Here is a 24,353-nt window from a genome sequence, read left to right as displayed (position 1 = left end):
CCATTTCATTTGGTTAAAGCAGCTTCCAGAACGGTGAACCAAATCCAGGCAACCGAGTCATAATGGCACCCTCCCACCGAAAGCTCGTGTGTTTCTTTTCGGTTCTTACCATGCAGCAGTGGCAGTAGGCAGGCACTGGGTCGGCATGGCAACATCTTGTTTTCCTTAACAGAAGTCTACCAATTGGATCCCAAGGGAGATCCAATTGGTATACCACTGAATCAACTCTGTTGGAGGAAAGGGAGAATGTGCACCTTAGTGCATTTTTTTGTGGCTCTTTGTGGGCACTGTTCTCCCTCCCCCACCCTCATCAGGGCACTTGGACAGTTGGTCACTGTGAGGAAAAGTGCCACTCGGCAGGGTGCATAAAAAGCTCTGGGGGATTTCAATCATAGGTGCAATTCTAAAGACACTTCTCTGGGAGTAAGCACTATTGAATAACAATCTTACATCTGAATAGACCTGTTTAGGCTTGTTTCCGTAATCTTTCGGTGGTCTTTTTTTTTCTGAGTCAAATGGCAAACGGGTACCCCCAATCAAACCTCAGCTACTTCACAGTTCCCATCTAAGCAATAAACAATCTACTTTTCAGGTTTCCATCTTACTGCACGTCCCCCCCCACCCCGCATCTGCCAAACCATTACTTAAAAATAAATTTTCCACATTGAGCTTAAGTCAATCCCCTGCAAACCACGGGCCTTTTTTGCTTTTTTCAAAACAATCCTGCCATCCCAGTGCAAAAGGAAAACTTATGGGGGCAAACGTAGATCTGTTTTTTTTGGGGGGGGGTCGATGCAGACAATTATGCTGCCTGCAGGTGGGCAATGGGGATTGGCAGTGATTAATGCAAATACGCCCTGTTTTGCAGCTGAACACGGAGCAACAAAAGCATCATCATGGGAATGAAATGGCAAAGCACTAGAAAACATGGCCGCAACAGGCAACAGCAGAACAAAAGGCAGTAATTTAGGACCAAACTACAAGTGACGAATGACACTTGAATGGCAAGTGTATTCCTCGCTGTTCACTTGCCCTCCACTCAATCCACTTGCCGTTCAAGTGTCATTCATCACTTGTAGCTTGGCCCTTAGTGGTCTTACCATCACTTAGAAAAAGAAAAAATGAACTTAAAGCAGGGTGTTTAAAAAGTCACTGCCCTGCACTGGTTGACATGCTCTCCTGCCACCGTTGCCACCCTATTACCTCTTTGCCAACTAGTTTCCCACCATAATATGCACCCACTGACACTCGCCTTCTTCGGAGTTTGTTGTTTGTGGAATGTACTCGAGGAAAAATTGGTGAATCAATGGTTTAGAGTGAGGGGACTAATGGTTGGTTCCGTTTTTGGTTCAGTGCAGAAACAGCCGCCCCAGATCCTCATTTCTGCAACCCCCTTGAAAAGAACAGTGTGCAAGTGCACAGCCACCCAACACTCACCTTGGAGCCTTTCCCAAAGCATTCTTCGGGATTCATAAACACCGAACCACATTGTTGTGTGTGCTCAAACCTGATGGGTGATGGTTTAGGGGGAGGACTGTGTTCTGTATGGTTTTGGTGCTGTTAAGTGCAAAAACAGCTGCCCCAAAGAGCCTGGAAAGAGACCATATTGCAAAGAAGGGGGCTGAAATGCAGGATAACAGAAAAAAACCCAAAAGGATTAGATCTGAATCAGCAACGTTCAACCCAGAGAACACCCAAAAAAGTACATTTTGTTTGGAAGCCCCAAATTTGAATCTGAAACAGAAATTTGCTCAGTGCACACCCCCAATTAAAACCCTAACCATTCTATTTATTACGTAAAGAGCATGTGGCAAAGAGAGGAGCCTATGCACCTCTGAACTGTGCAAGGCAAGAGGAATGCACACATACCACCCATTTATTGGATGATGTTATGCCAGCATTCAGTCTCTGTGTGCATGTGTGTAAAGTTCTGTCAAGTTGCAGCTGGCTTATGGTAACCTCCCTCTGCATAGACACCCTGGTTTTCCTTGGTGGTTTCCCATCCAATTATTAACCAGGATTGACCCTGCTTAGCTTGCTGACAAAATCAGGCTAGCCTATCTACAACATTTTATCTCTACTGGTTATTAAAAAGCTCAGGTCCTGTTTGCATGGGAACATGTGTGTGTCAAGCATCTGTTCAGCCACTGAGCCATAGCCCCTCTACTCAATTTAAGCTTCCTCATTGGGTTGGAATGGATCCTGCCCACTGCTCTGAGCTCCTTGAAGGGAGGGGATGACAGAAAACAAACAAAAAGACTCAAAAATCCCAGTGAGTGTTTCTGGCAGGATATTTGCCAGGGCAGGTAAGCGGAGGCATGACCCCCGTTATTGTGTGGCACACAAACTGCAGAGATCATTCCTTTGTGTGCTGTTCTCATTTCTAATTTTTGTCATTGCACTTACTTGTAATGGAGCAAAGGAGCTTTATTACCGATGGCAAATGGGTCTTGAATCAGCAGCATTCTGAATTCTGGTTTTCTTCCTCTTTTATTAAAATAAATAACAACCAACTTATTTAAGGGGGGGGGAGGGATCCAACTTGATAAAGAAAAATGATCTAACATAATATGTCCAATTCAGAGTCAGATATAATTTTCAAGTGAGATCAGAAATAACAAAAAAATTGTAAAATACATGGCTTTCATATTATGCATCATTTTAGGGGTGGGGGGAAGAATCATTATTAAACTAATTCTTCCATTGATGAAATAATTGTGGAGCCCTTATAAGGACAAATCTCTAACATGCAAATCTATCCAACAAGCAACACAAAATGGGTTGTAGCAGTCATTGCTAAATTAACATTCCCAAAGGGTTTAGACATCCCCTCCCCCCACCAGCAAACACATCTATATATTCTTACAACACTTTGATTTCAGCTTGGAAAATGGCCACACAGCAGCTGACCTTCTAGAGCCAGGGTATGCTCACCAAAGCGTGAATATAGCAATGAAGACTACGGTGGCGCCACTGGGTCAGCACACTCACACATGAAGAAATGTCCATATTGCTACTCAACACAGTTCAGTAACTTGTTTGGATGAGTATGCATGTTATGTATCGCATTGTACACAGTGACAAGCAACTGAATCTCAAGAGCTGAGATAGACAGTAGTGTGCGTTTTGCGTATGCGCGTGTGTGCACCTGGATGTTTTCCCTTACTTTTGCACACAAATGCATTTACTGCCCAAATTTCAAAACCATGACTTAAAAGAAGACCAATAACTGGTATGTGAACGACCAAACTGAATGCATTCCAATAGTTATGTACCGTGTTCTGCTATATGATTTACACACATACACTCCAAATATTTCTGCAGTCCCCAATAGGCAGTGACAACAGGATTGTTGAATCCTGGTAAAGCACTTGGTAGGATGAATTTGTCTTCACGGGGTAATGTGCAGGGCTGATCCTAAAGGTGGGATGGAAGGGTGGGAGTCTAGATGGAAGCAAAATGACCCACCTGGAACCCTTGCTGGTAATATTATGGACTGCTGTATACAATTGGAGCTGAGTTCATGACTGGCTTCAGGTTCCTGATGGCCCTGGTCAAGATGTCCATTACCTCCCCCCCACTAAGTGCATTGCCCCATCACACGTATGCATGCTCACAGTCTGCTGGAGAAAGCTGTGCAGTGACTCTTCCAAGCCCCTGTAATCCACGTTAGCACTGGCAAAGCTATGAGTGATTCTGCACACGTTGGATAATGCACTTCCAATCCTCTTTATAGATCATTTGGAATGGATTTTTTTGTGTGTGTAACAAAAAATCCACCTCAAACGATTGATAATGTTCATTGAAAGTGCATTATCCAACGTGTGTGGAATCAGCCCATGAAGTGAGCAAAAGAATTGCACTCCATTCTCTGGATAGCATTTCTTCCAGCATGAAAAGGGTGATCGCCCCAGAGGCCACCTGCAACTACACAAACTTCCTTTCTTGACGTGAGCCTATAACCACTCATAGTTAGCAGGCTGTGAGCATTAGCATTTTGCTATACCCAACCAATTCTTGCCACCACCCCTGGTGGATGTAGTTAGCAAGTAATAATCTTACCAGATGACAACCAGGCCTCCATTTCTGCTCTTTCTGTGGCAGCTGATTTGTGTGGCACTTGGTGCCAACTAACTACCTTTTTGTGGCTAATGCATGATAAAGACATTGATATGAAACAGCCCTTCACATTTTTTCAAGGTCCTTAGCTCTCTTGAACAACACTGAAATCCTTAAATATTATTTTAGGAAGGAGGAATGTACTTTGCAATTTAAACTTTTACAAAGTGAAGATGTCCGCTTGACTAGGCGGAAAAAAAATATTGTCAACATTCTGAGCCGCTGAAAGTTTTCTTGAGTTCCTTTCTCATCAAAAGACATACAAAAAGTAGGAAAAGCTTTTGCTCAAATGCTTGCTAAGTTTACACCGATTGACCTGGCACTACTTCTATGACATCAAAGTACTGTAAATTATCAAAAGCAATGTACAGAAAATTACAAATTCATTTCAAAATACGTCACACTGCTACAACTGAGATTAAAAAGGTGCTTCTTCTTTTTTTTTATCAGAAAAGTATTCTTCTGAAGTAGAAAGCAGTTTCACAGATTCTAAATAAAAACCCTTGTGTTCCGTCTGTTTGCTACAAGCCCACCACCGCCTGGTTTCCCAGCAGGGCCCCTTCCTTCTGCATTGCGAGTTGGTCGGCTGAAACATCATCTGACTGTGGAGGATGGCTCCAACGCGGCCAACACATCTGTTGAACAAGCACAGAAACAGAGCGGTCTCCTTCATAGCGTTGAGCTCATGTCTGCCGTTTCTCGGTGGTTCTGCTTGCTGGCACTTTCAGCTCAGTGCACAGTTTCCCCCTCTGGTTTCTGTGCAATCTGCCAGAGAGAGACAGAGTTGCTGAATTCAGCGGTGCCTGTATTGCCTCATGAGAGGCACGATGCACGACGGAGGTCCAGCCAGTTTCAGAAAGGAATGCCTCAGCAGTTCTTGCGCTGTTCCCCTCTGGGAAGGTTCCCTCACCAGCATCAAATCTAAAAAGCCACGAAGAACGGAGGAGACCTGTGAAGGGTGATCAGGTAACATGTACATTATTGACCCTGGACCCTGAAATCGTCTGATAATTAGGATCGGGGCTTTTTTTCTGGGGAAAGAGGTGGTGGAACTCAGTGGGTGGCCCTCGGAGAAAACGGTCACATGGCTGGTGGCCCCGCCCCCTGATCTCCAGACAGAGGGGAGTTGAGATTGCCCTCCCTGCTGGGCAATCTCAACTTCCCTCTGTCTGGAGATCGGGGGCGGGGCCACCAGCCATGTGACCATTTTCAAGCGGTGCCAGCTGGAAAAAAGCCGTGATTATGATACTTGATATTTGGTCGCTGGTTAGGGGACATCTGAGGGCCCTCGAGAGCAGGAGTAGACAACCGCCAGTGTGTGCGCCCAGGAGTGGCACGCCAGACCATTTTGCTGGACAGGCAGGGACAGTTTTTTGTCCAAGCCATCCAAGTCAACCCCTGATGTAGCAGCAGCATTGCTGGGGCCGATGGAAACGATGGCTATGTCTATACCATTCTCATCTCTGAGGCCACCACACCACCAGCTCTGTCCGAGGTGACCCCGGAGGCATTCACGGTTCGGTCAAAGCCTGATCTCTCTCCTGCCCATGCGGTTCATTTGCATTAGCATCTTCACGGATAATCCAGGCAGCTTTGTCAGCACTTCTGCCAAACACAGGATGACCTGCCTCCTGGCCTGACATGGCAGGAGGCAGAATGAGGCTGGGGGTGGGTTGGGGGGGCTGCATTTCTGAAAGCCTCACTTGTAAATAAAAGAATGGAGAGGAGAAATGTTGCAGAAAGCCATCGGGTCATACTACGTTTGCCAGGTCCCTTTACTCTCCCGGTACTCTCTCAGCACTCACCTTTCTTGGCCCAGGCCCTGTGCGATGATGTCACTTCCTGGAAGTGACATCATCACGCTGCCCCGGGAGCGCACCTGGGAGGCCTGTTCCCCCGCCTTTCCCCCCTGCTGGCCAGGTGAGTGATGGTGGGGGGTGGGTGGAGAGTGGGAGCAGGGGATCCCCCGCCTCCACCAGAGGACCTGGTAGCCCTAGGTTAGACCCTTCATTTCCGATGAGTGTGTGTGTGGCCCCTCCTTGTGGGCAAGAGTGGCCCACTCCACTGTACTACCTTATAATGTCCACAAGAAGCACACAGAAAGTGCTTTAAGGATTTCATCTCACACCTACACCCACAGAAGAACTATGCAATACTTTTCTACAGGGCTCATTTCAAGGGGGAATGCACTGGAACGCAGTTCCGGCAGTTCCCCAAAGAGGTCACATGTCAGGTGGCCCCACCTACCTGATTCTCAGCCATTTTGGGCCCGTTTCAGCCTGGATTGGGGCCGAAAAAGCCAGGATCGGGCCTCTGACGGGTGGTGGATCACTCTCCCACTCAGCAGCAGCCCGATCCTGACCATTTTGGGCCCTTTTTTGGCCATTTTGATCCCCCTTTTGCCATTTGGGGCCCAATTTCGGCCCTGAATGGTCAGGATTGGGTCCAAAACAGCCAGGATAGGTGATATCAGGGGGTGTGGCATATGCAAATCAGTTATGCTAATGACACACTTCTGGTGATGTCAAGGGGTGTGGCACATGCTAATGAATTACGCTAATGAGTTATGCTAATGAGTTCCGCCAGCTCTTTTTCTACAAAGTGATGCCTGCCTTTCTATGAATGCAAGTGCAGCTGTCAGTAAATATAAGGGCAGTTGAGAAGACAAGTTGGAAAGAAAAAATAAAAATGATGCTCAGGGGGTGCTGAGGCTAATACATGGCTAATTTGGGGCTGGATGTTCCATATCTGCTGCATTGGGAAATGATGAGGACACTGGAATTCAATTTTAGTGATGTTTAGAGAACACGTCCCCCCCCCCCTCCAAATGAGCCAATTTGTAGATTAAGAGCACAATCCAACACAGGCTTAAATGTATGGAAATCAGAAGGGTAAAAGATGTGTAAATCTGGCCCTGCTGAGAGCAATGCGATCCCTTGATCTCCTTCCTATGCCTGGTTGAGGAGCAAGCCTGCCAGGGGCATGCTTTGTTGAGCCGTTCATCCCTGCAAAGATGCAGTCTTTGGAGAAGGCATCTAGATGGAGGAAAGGACAGATAGGGCGGGGGGAGATCCCGCTACTGGCTGTGTGCTGACTGTGCAGTCTGGCAATGCGCTTCATATATGAAGAAGGGCCACACTGAGAATTAAGTGCTTCCATGTTATCTGGGATATTGAGTGTGCTGTTTAAATACATGGGTTTTATGCATCTATACCTTATCTACACGTCCATATGTGGATGTTCCAGCAGGAAAGGTGTGTGTGTAGGGGGGGAAGAGCCTCCTATCATCTTAGCTTGTGGTCTAAACAGACACAGGTCCTCCACTTAGGATGAATTTGTCCAGGAATACACAGGAGATGATTAACGGTCTCACCTTATGCAGATCCTTCACTCTTGGTGGTAAATTGTCTCGTATTCTGCGCATTGCCTGGAGAGGTGGCTCATTGAAATACGGTGGCTCTCCATCTATCATTTCTATTACCATGATACCAAGGGACCAGATATCCACCTGCAATAGAAACCCATTGACCAAAAAGGTTCAATAGATTGAATACCAAATGCCCTTTACAGATGCTTTTACAGATAAGGGCCTTTGCCCGAAGAGGTAGAGTCATTGGCTCAGTTCAGACATCTCACAGACACATGGCTTAATTACTCTAACAATAGTCAATATGGTTGTTTGAATGCAGGTCAGATCACTCTCTATGATGGGGCTGAGTCCATGAAGAAGGGGTCTAAAGCTGGCTTATTAACCACAGTTAGCCTTAAAATGATGTATGAACTTAGACATTCTGGCTCAGGCCCATGGTGATGCCCACCCAGACTGCAAGAGGACCATGAAACCAGCATTTGTCCAGGAAAATCAGGATTGGAGCAATATGTGAGCTGAAACTTGGGTTTCACAAATCAGCCACCATTAAAATGCCCTGCGGTTTTTCATGCTATTGGAACCGTCATGGCGGTGACAGAAGATTCCCATTTTAATGCATTCCTGGCCTCTGTTTCAATACTTGGCAACAAATGGGAAAAACAAAGATTCCGGTGGAGTGTGCATGTTGATAATATTTAGATCTGGTTTCTTCTTCCTGTAAAATTCAGGTGGCTTCTTTGCCTAATAAAAAGAAAAGCCAATATACTGCAGGGGTCTATACTTCATATTAATGTGTAATGAAGCTCAGAGATTGGTGAGCCAACATATTAAAGGATTTGTTGGATTTTAATATGGGGGCACTTCCCAAGTGACTTTTGGGTTTTTTTGTTCACGCAAAGCCCTATTCCCGGGGATGCCATTGTTTGGGGAAACATAACCTTGTAAACAGGTAGAAGGTTTGCAGAAATTTCTGTGAGCTTCTGTGAACCCGGAAATACCGGCAAAGAAATTAATGCACTTGTTGCCATAGACACAAACATGCTCAAAGATTACTGCATGGAGAAAATTTAGCTGCAAAAGGGACTGTGAACCATTCATGATAGTATCTTGGTCAAAACAATGAAGCCTATTGTTAAATTCCAGTTCAGAGAATGATTTGTTCTGCTGTTGTTTATGCTGCAGTACCTCTGTTAGTTTCCGAGATGCTACAAAACTCCTTTTTGTTCATTAAGTAGGAGAGCGATAGCTATGAAATTTGACCTATAGCTTTGTATATGTTAATGTGTTGGGACGCTCTTCCATCAGCTCTACTGGAAGGCAGATACAAAAGAACGCCACTAGAAGAACGCCTGTGTCCCTATGGTGATGGGAAAATAGAATCCCTAGAACATGTCATCTTTGACTGTAAAATACACATGCAACTACGAGAAGTTGACATAAGGCCTATACTTTTTGCCCATCCGGGAAGACATAGAGCTTTTTGACTTTCAAAAATGCTCTCGGATAGATCCCAGGATATAACATATAAGGTTGCCCAGTTTGGTTGGATGGCAATAAAGAAGAGGAGATCATTCATTACCAACTAAAGACAGTTCTGTTTTATGGTATCTGGTTTTTATGATATACTGAAATTTAAATTTTAAACATTTTAAGGCAATGTAATCTATTACGTTACTGAGGTATCTTTTAATCTGTATTCTCTTGTTTATTTCTGAAATACTGTTCATTCCTGTAATTTTCTGGCTGGTCTAGGACCGCAATAATAAATTTGATTTGATTTGACTGTGAACCATTCATGATAGTCTTAACAGTTTTAATCTTGGTCAAAACAATGACGCCTATTGTTAAATTCCAGTTCAGAGAATGATTTATTCTGCTTTTGTTTATGGTGCAGTACCTCTGTTAGTTTCCGAGATGCTACAAAACTCCTTTTTGTTCATAAAGTAGGAGAGCAACAGCTATGAAATTTGACCTATAGCTTTGTATATACACCAATATGAAAAATCAATATAAATGTGTTTAGTGTTAACTGAGGCACCTGCTCAGTGTTGCAGAGTGGGAATGCAGCGTGGAAGGACTTAACAAGCAAGTCCTGAAAAATCCAGTAAGTGTAGCTTTTGGTTCTTTTCAAACAGGAGTTCTCCTTGGCTTGGCCGCCAACCTGCAGCTTCCTCTTGTACTCGTTTTTCTTTTTTTTTTTCCAATTCTTAAGACCTTTATTAAGAGATGCTTGCAGTTTGACTTGAAAAAATCAGGTGTATCTTTCATACAAATTAAAAATGAGGTTCTTAAATATCCCAACTTGACCAGATATGAAACAATTTAAAAACCTTTAAAGGTGTATTGAGAAAAAACAGGCCTTTAAAAAACATGTTTGTCACTCCCAAAAGGAGACTGCTTTAGGTAAAAATAATAAAAATCCCATGCATAGATAATGCAGATAGTTCGAGTGATCTGGTCAACAGCAAAAAGCAAGCACTTAAGGTCTTCAGTTCCAATTCTTCTGTTCATTTCTTATTGCTGGAATTTCATATTCTCTTTATTTCTTATTCTCTCTTCTTTGATGACTAAACCGGATGATGGTAGAGATGGTAAGCCGGCATTTACTCAGCCCCGCCCTGCTCGGCCTCGGGAGCGGACGTGTTCTCAGCTGGTGGTTCGGCTGCCTTTGTCTCTTTGCCATCTTGTGGTTTAGGGTTTTCTGGACGTCTGCGTCGGTAATTGAAGTTGCGACGGTACCGACGTTGAGTTGGCTGCTGACCCTGGGCCTCATCACCCTGGTTCTCTTTGTCTTCATCTGTCGTCTTTCCGTGTTTTCTCTATTGTTTCTCTGTTCTTTCTCGAACCACGTTCCTCTGATTTGAGAAAGCACAAAGCAAGGACAAAAGGAGGGACAAAAAGCAGAAAACAAGGGCCTGAGGAATCTCAGAGAAAAATAGCTGTAGGTTGGTAAGCAAACTATCAGCAAATCTTGGTGGGAAAAGCGAAGCCCCCTTTCCAAAGGTTTGAGCAGTATTTGTTGGCTGCAGCTCAGAGGATGGGCTCGCTTGCCTCAAGAGGGGATGGGCTGAACAACAGCCGTAAGAAACCTTCAAGGTCTGTGGGGAAGTGCCAGTTCACAATAGAGCACACATTCAGAATGACCGTATACACACCCACCTCTAAGATTTAGGGAGGCTCTACTCAAAACCCTTTCGATTAGAGAAATCAGAAGGATGGAAGAAGCAGGGCCTCTTCACTAGTGGCCGCAAGGCATTGCTATCTTTCAGAGGTGGTGGTAGGGCTTCTTTGATGAGCTTCTGGAATGTCCGTAACGTGGTGTTTTGGTAGAAAAGGAAGGAATATCAACCACTGTCATTGCTGGGAGTGAATTAGTGTGTAGATCCACCACTGCTGCTGTTTAAAGTATGATTGGATTTAGAATTTTCTTTTTGTAGCTTTGAAAATCTCCTTGAGCTGTAGAAGAGGTGGGATTCTTTAAGTTAAGATTTTACATGTCTGCCTTTTCCTGAATGGACTGGAAGTGTCTTTATGATGAGGAAACTTTTATGGTATCCACAAAACCAAATCAATGCCTTCAGAACAGAACCCAGAAAAATGAACCCGAACATCACTGAAAGCTTTTGAAAACAAAGCAATTTGCTCTCATTTTTAAAAACATGTGAGGGTGGGCATCCATCTTATTTCCTTATTTATGTAGTATTTCAACATATCACATGAATGAATAAGAATATGACTTCAGGCACACATTGAGCAGAGTTTTTGGATTGTAGATTATAGATTGGAGATTATGGATTATAGATTGTGTTTTTAGTGCATTAAATAAACTGGGACATTTGAAGCTAGGCAGGTATTCATGGAAACCAATTACATTCCATGTTTTGAAGAAAAGCAGGGTATACGCTGGAAAATAAAAAACAAATAATGGAAATATGGTTTTTGTTGAGAGAATCAATATATGATCTACGAATATGCATCAATGGCCAAATTAACTACTTTTGTGCATAATAGATCAACAGTTGAATTCTGGGGAAAATTGATAGATTTCTTTTGTCTACTTAGGCCAAAATTAAGATAAATTAAGGTAATTCTATACAAAGAGAAAAAAATACTCGGGAGAAATGATGAATTAAAAATAGTTGATATTAAAGTTTGGGTATAAGTAACTAAGGAGAGGGAATGAGATCCCGGCTGAATGAACTTGAGGGGGCGGGCATTGCTACCTGCTCTGCACCTGATGCCAGCTGGGTGAAGGAGAGGTGGGCATTACCTCCTGCTCCAGACCAGGTGAATGGGGGCGTGCATTGCCTCATACTCTGCTCCTGATCCCAACCAGATGAAGGGGCGGGCATTGTCACCTGCTCCTCATCTGATCCCGGCCAGGTGAAAGGGGTGGGTGGGCATTGCCTCCTGTTCCACACCTGATCCTGGCCGGGTGAATTTGGGATGTGGGCATTGCTACCGGCTCCACTCTTGATCCCAGCTGGGTGAAGGGGATGGGCATTGCCACCTGCTTTGCTCCCCTCCGGATCCCAGCTGGGTTGAAGGGCAGGCAGGCATTGTCACCTGCTTTGCTCCTGATCCCAGCTGGGTGAAGGCGGAGGGCAGGCATTGCAACCTGCTTTGCTCCTCATCCCAGCTGGGTGAAAGTGGTGGGCGGGCATTGTCACCTGCTCTACTCCTGATCACAGCTGGGTAAAAGGGGGAGTGGACATTGCCACCTGCTTCGCTCCTGATCCCAGCTGGGTGAAGGCGGGGGTGAGCATTGCCACCTGCTCTGCCTCTGATCCCAGCTGGGTGAAGGCAGGGGGCAGGCATTGCTGCATGCTCTGTGCCTGATCCTGGCCTGGACTTCCTGCTGTGGTGTGCTCTCTGGAGGTCTGGCTGCCTCATCTGGGCAAGTGAGTTGTCTTGAATACGCTTAGCTTTTTATATAATAGGATATTTTATATCTATCTATCCATCGATCGATCGATAGATAGAGAGGATATATATATATATATATATATATATATATATATATATATAGAGAGAGAGAGAGAGAGAGAGAGAGAGAGAGAGAGAGAGAGAGAGAGAGAGAATCAATATATGTTGCTATTTGTTACAAGTAGCCGTTTTCCCCCTTACTTCAGTGCCATAAGGCAGCCTGGATATCACTTCTGGAGCCATCCAGTATGGGGTTCCGACGAGTGATTTCCTCTTTGGAACATCTTTTGAAACTTGGGCACAGAACCCAAAATCTGATAGTTTTATCTGAAAAATAAATAGTACATTAGGAAAACAACAAAAGGCCAGGAATACAATTCATACTTACAAAGTTATCAGAGTTCCATAATTCTGCTTGGTTCATGCCAGGTTCTGCTTTGTGTGACATATATTGTGTACTCACAACTACTATGTGAGGTGGGGTCCTCACAACTACAATGTGCGAGAGAGCCCAAGCCCACCCGGTGACTGAAGGAGCCCTTAGACTGATCTGAAGATAGGCTATTATCCAGAGTCTTAAGTATAATAATAACAGCAGCAGCTGCAGCAGCAACAACATTCGATTTATATCCCGCCTTTCAGGACAACTTAGTGGTTTACAACGTATGTTATTATTATCCCCACAACAAACAAACACCCTGTGAGGTGGGTGGGGCTGAGAGAGCTCTGAGAGAACTGTGACTGACCGAAGGTCACCCAGCTGGCTTCAAGCAGAGGAGTGGGGAATCAAACCTGGCTCTCCAGATTAGAGTCCTGCTGCTCTGAACCACTACACCAAACATAGTTTCATGGCTGTGGGAATGAAGACATCTTGGATTAATCCAGGCTTAATACTGATTTCTCTCTCCCTGCTAACAGAAAGTAATAATTGGTTGAGGCAAATCAGGAATTGAGTGATAACTCTTGACCTCAAAAAAATAACCATAGTTAAAATAAACATGATCACATTGGATTCGTTGAGGCATTGTGCAAAACCATGGTTTAATTAAACAAACCATGTTTAGTGTGATTATTTGGACACGAATCATTCTACTAACCATGACTGGAGGCGTAGAGTGCCTTCAAGTGCAGGGTTTCATGGCAAGAGGCTAACAGAGGTGGTTTGCCATTGCCACACTCAAACTTTGCAGGCTGCACTGTGCCTGGAAGTCTTGTCATTATTCACTTGCAATCTGAAATGCATCCTATTCTACTACCCTTTGAAATCCAGCACCTCATATGTAAACCAAATAGGGTTCATATTACACCAATATTGCGCGAGCTGCATTGGTTGCCAGTGGAGTATCGGATCAGGTTCAAGGTCTTGGTATTGACCTATAAGGCCCTGTGCGGACTGAGGCGAGCGTACCTGAGGGACCGTCTCTCCCTGTATATTCCCCAGAGGACCCTCCGATCGGGAGGAAAGAAATTGTTATCAGTCCCTGGCTCCAAGGAGGCCCGCCTGGCCTCGACTAGAGCCAGAGCTTTCTCAGTCCTGGCTCCTACCTGGTGGAACACTTTGTCTACCGAGACCAGGGCCCGGCAGGATCTATTATCTTTCCGCCGGGCCTGTAAGACAGAGTTGTTCCGCCAGGCTTATGGCTGAGGCTGGGCCTCCACAGGCTGGAGGATACAACACCTACCCCCCTCCCTGTGAGAGCTGCCCACCACTGTTCTTAAGCTGCTGCTATATTCAATTGTACTGTTGTATTATTTGTATTGCCGCCATCAGGAAAAAGAGTGCTGCTATTTTTCATGATATTTTTGTATGATGCTTTTAAATATTTTAATATGGAATGTTTTAAATGTTCTTAATGTTGTTATCCGCCCTGAGCCTGCTTGCGGGGAGGGCGGAATACAAATACGATATAAATAAATTAATTAATAACACACGAGGAGAGCATCCCATGCGTAAGTTAATAGTAATTAAGTTGAGGAACTCACAGCCCGATGGTCACTCGGGCTTAAGGAGGCCGGCTCTTCCAATTTGGTGGGAGATGTCCTGCCTCCTGCTGGTTTTGCCCACTGCTACCTAGCTGGGTGACTGGGTAGAAATTTTGGAGGAAATGGGGGAGGGTGTGTGTGTCAACCAGCATCATAGAGTTTGGTGCAAATGCTAAAGCATCACTACTATGCAATGATGTCAGTTCCGGGTCATACAGGAAGAAACATTGCTACATCACCAGCAATGGCACGGCATTGCCAGTGAGCCCCACCCCCTCAGGTAAGCCTCCTGCTGGTTGACTCCAGTGGAGAACCCTAACGAATGCAGATGGCATTAGAAGAGGAATAGACAGAGGCATGAGTTTGAGAATGGGAGTTTAAGTGGCTTCAGCATATCTGATTTTTGATTATGCAGTTCTGGAGGCCTCACTTCAAAAAGGATGTGGCCAAAATCGAGGGGGTGCAGAGGAGAGCGACAAGAATGATCAGGGGTCTGGAGACTGAGCCCTATGAGGGAAGGCTGAGGGCCTTGGGAATGTTTAGTTTGGAGAAGAGGAGGTTGAGGGGGGACATGATTGCTCTCTTTAAATATTTGAAAGGCTGTCATTTGGAGGAGGGCAAGGAGCTGTTCCAGTTGGCAGCAGAGGGTAGGACCCGAAGCAAGGGGCTTAAATTACATGCACAAATGTACCGGCTGGATATTAGGAAAAACTTTTTCACGGTCAGAGTAGTTCAAAAGTGGAATTAGCTGCCTAGGGAGGTGGTGAGCTCCCCCTTACTGGCAGTTTTCAAGAAGAGGCTGGATGAATATTTGTCAGAGATGCTTTAGGCTGATCCTGCACTGGGCAGGGGGTTAGACTAGATGGTCTGTATGGCCCCTTCCAACTCTATGATTCTATGATTCCATGATTCTATTCTATGATTCTCCCACTCTGTGAAAAAAATGTATCAGAGAACCTTTGTGTTTTTCACTGCTGGTTCTAAGGTGCTCCGACTATTCTGTGTGTAGACTGACCAGCTTGGCTGAAATAACTGTGCATTTTAAGTACATTAAGGAGGCATTCTTTATCTATTTGCAGCTGTACGTCAAGATAGCTTAGGGGCTGTTGGTGGAGCCCTGACTCCAAGTTTGCATATCAGAAATGGAAATTGCAGCACCTCAGAGAAACAGCCCATCTGTCATGTCAGGAAGCAGTTTGGATCTAGAATGAGAAGCTGCAGGAAGAGTTAAGAAGGACGCATCATAAATTACTGGATTGTGGAGACCAGGATTTTTATTATCAGCCCTGTCAATCTTGTTTTGGCACAAACGTGGATGTTACTTTAAATTAAATGCTTCTTACCCACTTCTCCCACCTCTCAACTCCAACATCAGAGGAAAGAAAAATGAGAAATAATTGTTGCTATTTATAAAACAAAGCCAACTTCTGCAAAAGTGTATTTTTGTGCATCAAAGAATAGATGGGAGTGATGCATATATTGGATGCCGTATCCATTTGGGGGGAGTGCAAGAGGCTTTTGCGTATCTCATTTTGCTCACATAAGAGATGCATGCCTTATAAGATGATTATACAACCTCTCCACAATAGAAGTGTGCGCTGCGCTTAATAAGAACAAGAGCAGGAAGCATAATGAGGCTTTGTCTGCACATATACAAAGCAGAGATCAAGTCATGCCTTTTTAGTGATGCACTATAAAGATAACAAAGACTATAGAGATGAAAGAACATTCAGAAAGTTGGAATCTTTTTTTTCTGATGCAGGCATGCCACTCCTGTGCCTCAACTATACATCTCAGTATGGGATAGAGGAATTAGGGGGCAAGAACAGATGTGTGAAGTCAATTCTGGTTGGGGCAATGCTCTAGGATTTGCCTAAAACTCTATGGTTATTTCCTCCATTTTTTTTCTGTCAGCCTTGGAAGCACCTATAGGGAATGGGAGGTAAGTGGTCACCCTATTATGAGATGGATTTCTAAGAGATCAATGCACAACCCTATGCATATGTACTGAATCGCATAGGTCGTACTCCCAAGTAGGTGTGCATAGAATGGCAGCCCAAGTTTGCAATCCTACCCACTGTTAGGGTGATAAAATTCTGTTCCAGACACTGGATTTAGGCACACTATCTGCACTGCTGGATTTCCACTGCACTTCTGAAGGAGAATAATACAATGTTGGTAGCTGGACAATAACTGCCCAGCCTAGGAGTTCCTAGCACTTTGACAGACTAACAGTCCAGAGATTTGCAACTCAGCTAGGACTTGAGCCTCCAGTAAGCTGTCACGATCATCCATACGACAGCTGGCACAGAAGGACTGCCACCAGGAGTTGATGAATGCTACTGTCTCGCATCTCAACAGGATCTACAGTAACCTGGAATGGGAAGCAGAGCACAGCAGACTGGCTGATTCTTCTCTCCCAGTGAGGAAACACTGAGTTGCTATGCTATGGACTCTCTTCTTCTTCCTTTGATTCTCTTCCACTAAGGGCCAAGCTAGAAGTGATGAATGACACTTGAACGGCAAGTGAACAGACTCGCGTGCATTCCTCCCTGTTCACTTGCGCTCCACTTGTGCTCCACTCGATCACGTGATCGAGTGGAGTGCAACTGGAGCGCAAGTGAACAGGGAGGAATGACACTTGCCATTCAAGTGTCATTTGTCACTTCTAGCTTGGCCCTACATGATCGAGTGGAGCGCAACTGGAGCGCAAGTGAACAGGGAGGAATGACACTTGCCATTCAAGTGTCATTTTTCACTTCTAGCTTGGCCCTACATGATCGAGTGGAGTGCAACTGGAGCGCAAGTGAACAGGGAGGAATGACACTTGCCATTCAAGTGTCATTCGTCACTTCTAGCTTGGCCCTACATGATCGAGTGGAGTGCAAGTGGAGCACAAGTGAACAGGGAGGAATGACACTTGCCATTCAAGTGTCATTCGTCACTTCTAGCTTGGACCTAAGCCTTCTGCCAACAGAAAAAGATTTACTCCAGCGCAGAATGACTTTATTTGATGTACGAAGGCTTTGTCTAATGAAGAATGTTCTTCCTTGTTGAAGGAAATAATTTTCTTCTGGAGGAAAACTGGAGGGAGGGAGTCATAGGCTCCGACTCCACATATATTTCTTTGTCACCACATCTGTTGTGGGCAGTGCATGGCCACACTACACACACCTGCAGGGCCTCTGCATCTGGAAGGGTTTCCTAGCTAATGTTGGCGAGAGGAATTCTCCTTATTCCTCTTTACCCAACTTCTCCCTGAAATCCAACAATCTCTTTCTGTTCTACTTTTTAGCAATTCGATTCTATTTTGACAAAAGATAAATCTGAGGAGACGAAGGGCAGGAAGAGAGGTTCTACAAAATTTCAGAATTTCCTTCTGCAGGTGCTCAGAGGCAGGCAATGTCTTCCCAAACCTTCCTCCCGTTCCGTTAGAACTCCCCGGGGTGCGTAACAGCAAAAAACATCTGCAAAGGCTGAAGTGGACCCGACTGGACACTGGAGAGCCGGTCTGGTCTAGTGGTTAGAATGCTGATCAGGGAGACCCAGGTTCGAATCCCCGCTCTGACATGGAAGCTTGCTGGGTGACCTTGGGACAGTCACAAACTCTCAGCTTGACCTGCCTCACAGGATTGTTGTGAAGACAAAATGGAGGCAAGGAGAATGATGTAGGACCCTTTGGGTCCCCACTGGGAAGAAAGGCCTATTTAAAGTAAATTCTTTAAAAAGTTACAAAAGGATGCATTACAGAAAACTACAAAGAGAAATCAAAGAGAAATTCTTTGGAAAGAGAGTAAGAGGAATCAACGGTTATATATTTAAAAGGTGAATTTCAGAAAAAGCAGCTACATTCCTCGTAACAGTGCTGTACCTGGCATTGTGCATGATAATTGGAAGAGCAGAAAAACCCTCTGCAGTGCCATGTCTATCCCCCATTTTGCACCTGAGCATTTTAGAAATAACATGGCCCTGTTTAATTTCATTTTCTGTCTTCTGATTTTTCACACTATATACAGGAATTTGAATTTGAATTCTCTGATCCAAATATGGGTCTACACAATAAAAGAAATCAAAGTTTTGGTATTGACCTATAAAGGCTTTGGTATTGACCTATAAAGCCCTATTCGGACTGGGACCAACGTATCTGCGGGACCGCCTCTCCCTATATGAGCCCTGGAGGGTGCTCCGATCCAGCGATAAACAGCTGTTAACGATCCATGGCCCCAAGGAGGCCCTCCTGGCGTCAACCAGAGCCAGGGCCTTCTCAGTCCTGGCTCCAGCCTGGTGGAATGCTCTGTCGCCCAGCCAGATGTGCTATCTTTCCACCGAGACTGTAAGACAGAGCTGTTCCACCAGGCATACGGTTGACACTGTTTAGGGCCTCTCTGCCAGCCGAATAGAGGAAAATCTGCCCTCCCTATCAGATGTATTCTCCACCCAGCCTCTCTGTTAAACATCTGTGGAGAGGACTGGGTGGTGGAACCCTTTTTTTTAGAAGTGCTGCCACATTGTTTTAAATATTTATAGAATGTGATTTTATTTCTGTTTTAAAGTGTATATACATATTTTCGTGTTTTATATTGTATGTAATCTGCCCTGAGCCTGCTATAGCGGGGAGGGCGGGGTATAAATCGAATCAAATCGATAAATAAATAAATAAATAAAGTTGTTTAGGGGTGTTATTGCAAATTGACCTTAAAAGCACAGAGAATAAGCATTTGCTTTTGTGTTGGACTCTGAGCTTGTTGAAAAAAAGAGTAAAGATTTGCCTGCCTGAGGTCCAAATTGTTTTACTGATGCGAGAGATCTTGCCTGGATGTGATCATAAACATGAGGCAAGAGTCCTTGGTTATCCAGGGGCTCTTTTACAAAACATTCAGTCTGAAGTTACAGAAAAGCACCTTCTTGTGCAGAGGAATAGGTAAATGCTGCATCCTGGTCTATGTCTTCTAGGGCTCATTCACACACAGCTCCTTACAGTCAATATCCCACCCGCTGGCACAGTTCCTTTCTGCCATTCCCACCACCCTCAGAGCTACAGAAAGCATCCAATACTCACTCGCCCATCACTTGTAAGAAGTATGGAGTCGCTCTTTATATCTCGGTGGATGACCCCTTGGTTGTGCAGGTAGGACAGAGCTCTTAGGACAGACAGGCAAACGGTGGCTATCTGTTCTTCGTTCATTCTGGAATTGAGAGAGAGAGAGAGAGAGAGAGAGAGAGAGAGAGAACATGTAAAAATTGAGTCTGAAGTACCAGTTGAGAAACTTGACAGGAAAACAATGATTGCCAAAGATGTTTGTCATATAACTGTATTCCTGGCAATTGCGCTGTACTTTTCTATAATAGTGATAATCACTTAATAAAGACCTTTAACTCATCCAGCCTGGTCTGATGAAGTGAAGTAGTCTAGGAGAATCCCCTGGCAGAGCCTGACATTTTGCCAGGAATCCCTATACCTTGGCCCCTGGAGAACCTGAGCTGCTACTCTACCTACACCATGGCGGAAGGAACGGGCGATGGAACCCCAGTGAAACCCGAGACCACCACTAAAAAACTTACAGAGAAGCCGAGGGGAGTGGGGCAATAACTAAAACTGGATCCAGCTTCTTACACTAGCTGACTGCAATGCCCCGGGGACGGACCCCACGCTCAACTACGGCTGAGGGCAAAAAGCACAAAGAGCAGCAAAAAGCCCAGCTGTTCCAGCAGAGCCTCGGGGGAGAGGCGACCATCCCGGAGAAACTGGGAGAGGATTGTGACATTGAAGAATCCCCCTTGGAGAAGGGGGGAGGAGAGTGTGAGGTGGACGAGGGAAAGGAACCCCCCGAATCCAGTGGCAGCACTGATGTGCAGGCGTTACGAAAGGAGGTGGAAGAAATCAAGCATGCAGTGGTGGAGATCATGGAGGGGCTGCGAGAGCTACTCCAATACGCCCTGCCTCCTGACCAGGTCATGGCCCCCCCAGCCTTGAGGTCAAGGCCACCATTTGGTGGTGGTGGGTTGCCAGCTCCACGGGTCCCGGGTCAGTCCCCTCTGGACTGGTGGAAGCTTGAAGCACGGTTTGACGGAAATCCCGAAGAGCTGGCCTATTTCTTAGTGCAGGTGGGGAAATTCCTGCAAGAGTGGGGCTACACTTTTCCGAACAACCTCAGCTGTGTAAGCTACATCGGGTCCTGGCTGAGGGGCTTGGCCGCAAAGTGGTATGTAACCCTGTATGCCACCCGAGCTCCTGAATTGAGAGGTGTGGAAACATTCGTACGCATGCTCACAGAGCAGTACGAGGACCCTCTAGAGTAAGGGAGGGTGAGAACCTGCTTGAAGTGCCTGAGGCAAGGCAACCGTCCCGTCCGTGAGTTCCCCAAGTATGCAGCCAAGTTGAGAGATTGGACGGAGGGTGTGAAGATTGAATTCTTCAGAACTGGCCTGAATCCAGATCTGGTAGCCAAAGCCCTGGTGTAGTAATGAAGGGAACCCCCCATGGATACGAGATGCAGTTGACCCCACTGGGGATGGGACAACATTGCGAAGAAAGAGGACTTTTGTAGTCAGCCCCGCCACCAAGTTCTCTCTGGTCTTGGATGTGAGGTGGTTATATGACCACGAGCCGCACGTCAAGTGGAAGGCGGGTGAGCTATGCTTCCCCTCAGAAGGTTGCCAGAAGCATGTGTGGGATAGCCGATGGGGCCCCAGTCCCCCCCCCCCCAGAGACTGTGTGTCTAACCATGGAAGAGAGGGAGAGGATCCCCCCGGAATATCAGGATCTGAGTTGGGTGTTCAAGGAGGAGGAAGCAGATGAACTGCCCCCCCCCGACCCACCGATTGTGCAATTGAACTGATCCCAGGGAAGAAACTACCTAAGGGCAAACTGTACTCGATGAGCCTGGGGGAAAGAGTGGAGCTGCGCAAATTTATTGATAAAAATTTGGCAAGGGGTTTTATCCATCCGGTGAGTTCCCCCCATGCCACCCCTGTCCTAGTTTGTAAAAAGAAACATGGGGGGTTGAGACTGTGCACAGACTATTGAGGGATCAATGCTACCCCCATGTCTAATGCCTACCTTCTCCTACTTATCAGGGATCTGTTGGTAGTGGCAGCTCAAGGGAAGATCTTCACGAAGCTGGACCTACAGGACGCTTACTTCAGAGTAAGGATAAGGGAGGGGGAAGAATGGAAAACCATCTTTAATACCCCGTTGGGGCAATTCGAATGCAGGGTAATGCCTTTTGGGCTCCAAGGGGCTCCAGCAGACTTTATGAATCTAATTAATGAAGTTCTACACAAATACCTCTACAAGGGGATGGTCATTTACTTAGATGATGTTCTGGTATATTCTCAGGACTATGCCTCCCACATAAAACAAGTACGTGAAGTGTTGAAAACCTTGTGCTGCCACAAGTTGTTTGCCAAGCTCTCCAAAAGCCAGTTTCACAAAAAGGAGTTGGATGTTTTAGGCTATCGAGTGTCAGGCCAGGGCTTGGGAATGGACCCGGCCAAAATCAAGATGGTACTGGGCTGGGAAGCCCCTAAAACTAGGCGGCAACTGCAGTCCTTTTTAAGATTTGCAAACTTCTACCGTCCCTTTATTAAGAACTTTGCTCAGACTACCCTGCTGCTTACAGACTTATTGAAAACCAAGAGGTGTCAGGTGCTAGGGGATTCTCTCAGACTCTCCACTTCATTAGACACAGCTGTATGAGTTAAAGATCTTTATTAGAGATTTGCTCCCTAGAAGTACACTGTACACAGTAATTGCCTGGAATGCCAAAGCAAAGTCCTCCCAGAAAAGTTATACCCTCAGTCTCCTCCCCCCAGTTTAAATGACAGTCAGTTGAAGTTGGCACGGACTTGTGAAGCGGGGAAGTCCTGGAAAAGATGCAGAGCCGTTTCTCGAGGTTGGTCAGTTCCCAGACACTCAGTCTCAGCTGTACTGATAACACCGCTCAACCCAAACAAAGACACAGTGAAGCAAGAAAGCAACTACACTACTACCCATCCTCTCCAGTAGATATACATTCACAGGTATGGCAGGCAGGCCAACTTGCCTGCCTGATGTTGGGAGGGGCCCTAGTGGAACCAAGCTGACCTCTAAGCTGGCATGGATGGAGGAGTGTTAAAAAGCTTTTTAGGAGTTAAAGACTGTTTACATCTGAACCCATCCTCTGCCATCCAGAAGAGAGCTGCAAATTTGTAATACAGGTGGATGCCAGCGACGTTGCCATGGGGGGGGGGGTCCTCCTGCAAGAGGGGGAGGACAGGAAAATGCGCCCCAGTGTCAAAGAAATTTTCGGAGACAGAGCGGAACTGGGCAGTCTGGGACAAAGTAGTGATAGCAGTTAAATTAGCTCTCTGCACTTGGATGCATTGGTTAGAGGGGGCCAAGGTGTCTTTTGAAGTGTGGACTGATCATAGAAACGTGGAAGCATTGTGAGAGCCCTGTAAACTGGGAGCAAAGCAGCTACGCTGGGTGGAGTTTTTCTCCTGTTTTAATTTTGTATTCAAACATTTCCCTGAGAAGTCCAATTTCCTGGCTGATGTTCTGTCTCGTCTCCCCCAAAATGACAGTCAAAGGGAGGAGGTGGTGGATACAATGTTCTCCCCTGCACAGCTGGGAAGGGCTGGTGTCACCAGGAACCAAGGTCAATGAGCAGATCACCCTCCCTCATCCCCCTCGGAATGGGAGGAAAGAGTTAAAGCTGAATTGGGAAAGGAAGAGGAGGGGGAGCTGCCGGAGCTGCTAGAGAGGGGAGAGAATGGCTGCTGGTATAGGAACGGAAAAATGTACACCCCGCAAGGGTTGCGAGGGGGAAGTGTTAAGAAACTGTCATGATGCCAAATTGGCCGGGCATTTTGGCTACCTGAAAACATTGAATCTGGTGCAAAGACAGTTTTGGTGGCCAAAAATGAGAAAAGATGTATTGCTACCTGCCAAATTTGCTTGATGGGGAAACGGAGGGTGGGAAAACTGCAGGGACTACTACAACCCTTAAGAACGCCCCCCCCCCCAACCATGGTCAGTAATATCTATGGATTTTATCACGGACCTCCCCCCCAGTAAAGAGAAAACAGTGATATGGGTAGTGGTGGACCTATTCTCTAAACAAGCCCATTTCATCCCATGCTCCAAGCTACCCACACCTAAGAAACTAGCCACATTATTCATGCATCATGTAGTAAGGCTCCATTCATTTCCTGATAAGATAATTTTGAATCAGGGCCCCACAATTCATTGCCAAATTCTGGAGAGAACTAATGCAGGTGACTGACATCACCCAAGGACTGTCATCTGCCCACCATCCAGAGACAGACGGGCAATCAGAAAGAATTAATCAGATTTCGGAGCAATTTTTAAGATGTTACATGAATTACCAGCAGGATGATTGGACTGAATATCTCGCATTTGCTGAGTATTGCTATAACAACAGCATCCACAGCTCTACAGGAGCCTCCCCTTTTAAAATCACCCAAGGGTTTGAGGGCAAAGGACTGCCCTTCATTAAAGACATTCCTTCAGAGAAAGAGAAAGGAAAAGGGGGGGGGACCTGTGTAGCTGGTGTAAGGCAATAAGGCCATTTCCACACATGTTGAATAATGCACTTTCAATGCACTTTCATAATCCTTTAGAAGTGGATTTTTTGTTCCACGCATGGAAAATCAGTTTCAAATGTTCACTAAAGAGTATTGAAAGTGGATTATCCAACGTGTGTGGAAGCAGCCTAATAGAACAATGGGAGGTGATTAAGAGGACTCTAGAGGAAGCCAAAGAGGATTATAAAAAACAGACAGACCGAAAACGTTCTCCCCAGTGGGATCTAAAACCTGGAGACCAAGTGTTCGTGTCAACAAAGAACCTGAGAGGGGAGCAACTGAGCAAGAAGCTCGGATGGAAATTTGTGGGACCCTTTAAATTATTAGAAGTGATTAATGGAGTAGCTGTCAAACTAGAACTGCCACA

At 45.6% G+C, this 24,353-nt stretch overlaps 1 protein-coding gene across 1 annotated transcript in view; it reads right to left on the bottom strand.

Moving 5' to 3' along the window:
• Positions 1–4,636: 4,636 nt before the first annotated feature.
• The window catches only part of PAK5 (p21 (RAC1) activated kinase 5), a 154,166-nt gene continuing 134,449 nt past the window's right edge, over positions 4,637–24,353 (bottom strand). The window contains exons 6-9 of the mRNA XM_054995493.1: positions 19,458–19,584; positions 12,617–12,742; positions 7,493–7,627; positions 4,637–5,068 (exon numbers count right to left, since the gene is read on the bottom strand). Coding sequence (XP_054851468.1) covers positions 4,913–5,068; positions 7,493–7,627; positions 12,617–12,742; positions 19,458–19,584 — 544 coding nt within the window. The 3' untranslated portion in view covers positions 4,637–4,912. The remainder of the gene's footprint in view (positions 5,069–7,492; positions 7,628–12,616; positions 12,743–19,457; positions 19,585–24,353) is intronic.

The sequence above is a fragment of the Eublepharis macularius genome, chromosome 1, assembly GCF_028583425.1.
Source record: "Eublepharis macularius isolate TG4126 chromosome 1, MPM_Emac_v1.0, whole genome shotgun sequence".
Taxonomy (NCBI): domain Eukaryota; kingdom Metazoa; phylum Chordata; class Lepidosauria; order Squamata; family Eublepharidae; genus Eublepharis; species Eublepharis macularius.
Note: the sequence above shows the minus strand (reverse complement) of the source record. Positions and strands in the feature narration are given on the sequence as shown.